Consider the following 6,085-nt stretch of genomic DNA (forward strand, 5'->3'; position numbering starts at 1 on the left):
TTGGCCAGGTACGGGTCGAGCGGCAGCACCATGGGCGAGAAGTGGGTGCAGACCTGCTCCTCCCGGTTGAAGCGGAGGTAGAGCGAGTACTTGGTGGGGTCGGGGTTCTCCAGGGTCCAGGAGCAGCCGGAGGAGATGGTGGGGAACAGGTCCTTGAGGGAGAAGGAGCCGTAGAGGACGCCGGAGGCCAGGGCGGAGCAGGCGCTGGGAGCCGGGTCGAAGCCCCGCGTGAGCCACAGGACAGACGAAATCACAGCCAGTAAGAGGGGACCAGCAGCGGTCATCCTATGGCATTTGCCCTGCAGACAGACAGATGGACACACGGACAGAGGCTTACGCGGAGGTTTGAGTGCTGTGGAGCTGGGCTGGGGGTCAGCGCCCTGCCCTGAGCCTGGCTGGTGTGCGAGCAGCATCCACATATCCCCTCCCGGTTCTTGTCCCCGCCTGGTCCCTGTCCCCATCTGCCACCTTGCAGGGTTACAGGGGACTCCTTGCTGTGCCAACGAGTGCCCAGATTGGGGACAGTGCAGCACAGAGCGAGGACTTCACCCCAAAACCACCAGAGCAGAGCCCCAGCCCTGCAGGTCCCCCTTGCAATGACCCACCCACCCTTGGCTCACCCCTGGCCAAGCACAGCCTGGACATGGAACCACCAAACAACTTCTGACAGGGCTGCAAAAAGCCCTTGGAGCTCATGCTGGTGCCCTGGAGCATGGTGGGGACAGGCTGGCAGCTCGGGGTGACGTGCTGGGGGTGCACGGTGACACCCCAGCAGCATGGTGTCCCCACATCTGTCCTGAGAACCGAGCACAGGGTGAGCAGTCACTGCTCAGTACAGATTTCTTGGATGCCTCTCTGGGAATGCAGAGCATGGCCATGAACAGCTTTTTAATACCTCATTAATAAAATAATGCACGCCGCGGCCTCATTAAGTGAGCCCGGAGCGCGGCTCTACAGAGGCCGAGGCCGCCGCGCACGTGTCAGCATCACTCAGCCCGTGCCCGGGGCAGCAGTGGCAAAGGGACAGCCCTGGGGACATCAGGGGACATTCAGGAGGTGGCCACAGGGCCAGATGCCAGGGCACAGGTTGATTCCAAAATCGCTGAGGTCTCCGCCCAGCCGTGGGCTGGGGATGCCGAGCACTTGGCACGGCACGGGGGATGCTCTTCCTCACCCTCAAACAGCAAATCCTGCTCCCAAACTGCCCTCCAACACCAAATCCTGCTCCAAAATCACCCTCAAACAGCAAATCTTGCTCCAAAACCATCCTCAAACAGCACCCCAACCCCTGCCACAAAAACAGCCTCAAACAGCAAATCCTGCTCCTTAAACACCCTCAAACACCAAATCCTGCTCCCAAACTGCCCTCAAACACCAAATCCTGCCACAAAAACAGCCTCAAACAGCAAATCCTGCTCCTTAAACACCCTCAAACACCAAATCCTGCTCCCAAACTGCCCTCAAACACCAAATCCTGCTCCCAAACTGACCTCAAACACCAAATCCTGCTCCCAAAACATCCTCAAATAACAAAACCTGATCCCAAACCACCCTCAAACACCAAATCCTGCCCCCAAACTGCCCTCAAACAGCAAAACCTGATCCCAAACCACCCTCAAACAGCAAATCCTGCTCCCGAGCCATCCCTGGCCGAGGTGCTGGTACTGGGGCATCCCCCGGCTCATCGGGAGGGACACTTGGCCGAGCCTGCGCTGGAGCCACTCCGGGGACATCAGAGAGCTAAAAATATCCCGATTCTCATGCAACAGGCTGGCGCTGGCTCCGGCAGCACGGAGGGGAGGGCTCGGTGCTGGCATTCCCCCCCAGCACGGGGAGAGGGGCTGGGATGGAGCAGACCGGGCTGGATCTCCCCGATGCAAGCAAGGGGATCTGGGGCGAAAGAAAACCTCATTTTCCCGGAGTAAAACCCTCCTGTCCCTCTGGTCTCCAGCCAGAGCCCCCAGGAAATGCAACAGGAGAGACCCAAAAGCGCCGAATTCCAACTGCAGCCGGAGCGGGGCATCCCCCACCGGCGCAACTCGAGCGGCCACCAAGGACCTGGGGTCCCCCCGAGAGTCGCAGCCCCCGCGGCTGCTGCGGGAGTGGGGGCAGGGAGGAGGAGGAAGAGGAGGGAGAGGAGGAGGAGGGAGAGGGAGAGGAGGAGGAGGTCAGGCAGGGACACGCTGCTGCTCTGCAGCGAGCTGCTGGGGCTCCCGCAGCCTGGCAGGGACACAAGATGGTGCTTGCTTCCCTCGCCCAGCGAGCAGGGACGCTCCGGCAGCACCATCCATCCATCCATCCATCCATCCATCCATCCATCCATCCATCCATCCATCCATCCATCCATCCATCCTCCATCCACCCATCCCGCCCGCTGCAAGGCTCGGGGATGGACGCAACCCAAACCTCACCTCTCCAGGCACGCATGATCCAGCTGTTCTGGGATATGAGGAGCTTCCTCCCGGCCCCAAAACCTCTTGGTTGCGGCTGCCGGGAGCTCGGCACCGCGCAGGGCCACGGCTGGGGCTGAACCGGAGCTGCCGGAGCTCACTCGGCACCAGCCCCGCTCCCTGCAGCGCCCGAGCCGCCGCCGCTGCTGCCGCTGCTGCTGCTGCAGTGAAAATATTTCGCTGATCTGCGAGGGGGCCGAGGAGATTTTTAACATCTGTGCCACGGAGTCACCCGGCTGGAGCTGCCCAGGGGTCACCACCCCCCCCAGCCATCAGCGCGGCGGGGACCCGGCGCCCTGCAGCGTCACCGTCTGCGCTCCCCGGCTCGGGAGAGCCCAGCCCGGCCGCGGTGCCAGGGCACGGCCGCGCTGGCATCACCCCCGCTGCCCCCAGAGCCGCCTGGTTCCGTTCGCGATGAATCACCCGGGTCCCTGGGGGCAGCTGGCGACCACCCAGGGACCCCCCCCCTGCACCCCGCTGGGAGTGGCTGGCGCTCCTTGGGGACAGCGATGTCACCCGGAGCGCGGCGGGCACAGCCTGGCGCGCTCGCCCGCTCCAGCCCCTTCCATCCGCCTTTGTTCCCGCCCGGGCGCAGGGAAGGGGGTGGGTTTAAGGCTTTAATTAAAGCTTTTAAAGAGCCATCGCAGAGCTGGGAAGCGGCCGGGCGGGCGGAAGCGACAGCCCGGGCTCCCCGTGCTCTTAACGAGGTTTCTCTCCATCCCTGCTGGAATATCGCTCCGGGAAAAGCAGGATCCGAGCGCGGCGCGGCTCTCCCCGGCCACGGCACGGCACTGCTCCCCACGCACGAACAGGTTGTTTCCCTGAGGATGTTTTGCCTGGATTTTGGTTGGATCTCGGTCCAGCTCCATCATCCCGGCCCGGCAGGAGCGCAGATCGTGATCAGGAAAAGCCAGGGACAACCGACCAGTCCTCAAAAAAGTGATAAAAGGGCAGCACTAAAGCCCTCGGCAGCAATAATCTGAGAAACGATTAAAGGAGATTTGGGGGTGGAGGGATGTGGTTTTTAACCCAACCGTTCTTTTAACAGGCTGTAGAAAATACAAAATCCATGAGAAAAAAAATACCTGATCCAGGAAAATTCCTAACATGAACACTGCTTAGGATAAAGGAATAAAAAGTAAGGAAAGGCTGGGGCATCCTGGGTGGTTGATCCAGCATGGAACAGCCTCTCTTCCCTGCCAAAAGGAACAGGCACAGCCCAGATGTGGGGCTTCCATCGCATGGGATGCCATCCCTGCCCACCAGAGGTGACAGTGACAAAGGCAGCGCCACAAATTCCCGACCCCCGGCATTCAAAGGCATCCAGGGACTCTAAAGCTGCCCCTAGGCACCTCCATGGGGTGTCCTGAGCCTTCCCAGCCCCTCCACCAACACACCAGCACCATTCCTGGGAAAAGCTCCTCTGATATCCCATCCTCCAGCCCAAAAACACGGATCCCTGCTCGGCACACGCTTGCACACGCGTGTGCACACACAGACACCCAGTGGGCACAGCGATCTCCCCGCTGCTTCCACCCGCTCTGGCAGCGGGGCTCCATCCCGTGGGACGCCATCCCTGCACACCAGAGGTGACAGTGACAAAGGCAGCGCCACAAATTCCCACCGCCCTCCAACCCCCGGCATTCAAAGGCATCCAGGGACTCTATAGCTGCCCCACAGCACCTCCATGGGGTGTCCTGAGCCTTCCCAGCCCTTCCACCAACACACCAGAACCATTTCTGGTAAAACTCCCCTGCAATCCCCCGGAAAACGTGGATCCCTGCTCGGCACACGGTTCCACACGCGTGTGCGCACACAGACACCCAGCGGGCACAGCGATCTCCCAGCTGCTTCCACCCGCTCTGGCACAATTCCCTCAGCATCCAGGAGCACGTTTCCCCTCCCTTCCATGATTCCACATCTCCCTTGTCCCTCCAGCTCCCCGGCGTGCTGCCACGGCCCCTCCTGGAGCCGGCAGGCTGGCAGCGGGGGCGAGCTGTAATTAATGGTGCCGCTCTGCCAATCCCTGGCGCGGCCTCGCGAGCACTGGCAGGCACAGGCCTCTTTATTTATTTTACTTAACTGCTGTTGGTAAAACTCCACTCCAAAAAGCAAGGCCGGGAGACAGCACAGAGAAATCTCCGCCGGGATTGGGGATTTGCTCTGCCAGGGAACGGCGTGTGCTGCCTCCCTCCTCCTGCCCTGCACAGCTGGGGGGTCCCTGGAGTCACAGCCCCCCCTCAGCCGCAGCGGCCACAGCTTCTTCCAAGGAGTTTCTTCTACATCCTTTGCATGTGAGTCCTTCTTTTCCATCAGCTCCATTCTGGAGACCCAGCAATGCTCCAAAGAGGGGTTCAGAGTTCCAGTGCTGGCAGCAGGATCTGTTCTCACCCCAAAAAGGGATTTTTTTTTTTTTGTACCCATCATCTCATGCAGACCCAGCCCCACCGTGAGCCTCCGAGGTGCTCCAGGGACAGAAGGGGCCTGGCTCCATCCTGCTCTTGGAGGACATCAAGAAGGAACAGACAGGAGCAGAGCAGGGGGGACACGATGGCCCTGGTGAGCAGCGAGGAGCTGAAGAGCTTCTGACATTTGGCAACCGAGCCAGGTGGCCCCAAGCCAGCCCTGTCCCCATTAGAGGACGGGCCCGTGGTAGGAAATGAGTTTGCAGGGCCTCAATCCAAATTCCCATGGAGAAGCGTTGAGGCATCACAGCAGCACAGGGCTGGAGCGAGGCTGGAGCATGATCTTCCTTCAGGAAATAGGGAATCCATCCTGCAGCTCTCATCCCATCTGAAAATCCCCGTGGGATGTGGGGATGTGGCAGCAATGGGGACACCCTGGCTGGTGGAAATCCCATCTAATCCCACAGCGGTGAGCTTGGTGCAGGGCAGAGCTCTCCACCAGCGGGGAGAGCCCAGCACCCCCGGTGCCATCTCCAGCATGGCAGGGAGCAACTCCAGGCAGAAAATTCCGCTGCCAAAGGTCCTTGGAGGTGTTGAGAAGAACCAGAAGGAGCTGGGAAGAGCTGGCAGCGTGTCCCAGCCAGCTCTGGAGCCCCTCTGCCACACGGCTCCCAGTTGGAGGGCGAGCTCCTGCTGTGCCCGCTCCGTGTCCGTTTTCTCTCCAGCAAAGCCCAAATTTGTAGGATCCTGGCTCCTTGGATCAAAGCTGGGGCCGGTGACAAGGCTTGACAGGCAACTGGGCAGGCCCGGGAGAGGAGCTGCTGCCAGGCTCCGTGCTCTGGCACAGCAGGGCTGGCACTGCCACACGGCCAGCTCCACATCCACCGCCACCGTGCCATCCCCAAGGAGCCCTGCTGGGAGCGGGGAGCAGACCCTCCCTGCTGAGGGCGGCTGGAGAGCAGCCAGGTGACAGTGACGGTGACAGTGACAACAGCTGCGCCACCCCTCTCCTCCCCATGCGAGCCCACGGAGCCGGGTGCCTCCCCACGACCCCCCTCAGCTCAGCCACGGCCTTCAAAGGAGGGACAAAGCTGTCCCCAGCCCCTGGGAGCAATCCCAGTGGCACAGCTCGGAGCCAGCCCCGTGCCACCGGCTCCACGTGCGCCCCGCACTGAACCCCCGGCCGGGCCACCCCGGGGCCACCTCCCCGCGTCACGGGCGGCCCCGGCT

The 6,085-nt window shown here is 61.6% G+C and overlaps 1 protein-coding gene across 1 annotated transcript in view; it reads right to left on the reverse strand.

The window, feature by feature from the left end:
- The window catches only part of ADGRB2 (adhesion G protein-coupled receptor B2), a 31,426-nt gene extending 28,762 nt beyond the window's left edge, over positions 1–2,664 (reverse strand). Inside the window, exons 1-2 of the mRNA XM_031063042.1 lie at positions 2,412–2,664; positions 6–299 (exon numbers count right to left, since the gene is read on the reverse strand). Of these exons, the coding sequence (XP_030918902.1) occupies positions 6–284 (279 nt within the window). The 5' untranslated portion in view covers positions 285–299; positions 2,412–2,664. The remainder of the gene's footprint in view (positions 1–5; positions 300–2,411) is intronic.
- Positions 2,665–6,085: the final 3,421 nt, after the last annotated feature.

The sequence above is a fragment of the Geospiza fortis genome, unplaced genomic scaffold (assembly GCF_000277835.1).
Source record: "Geospiza fortis unplaced genomic scaffold, GeoFor_1.0 scaffold289, whole genome shotgun sequence".
NCBI lineage: Eukaryota > Metazoa > Chordata > Aves > Passeriformes > Thraupidae > Geospiza > Geospiza fortis.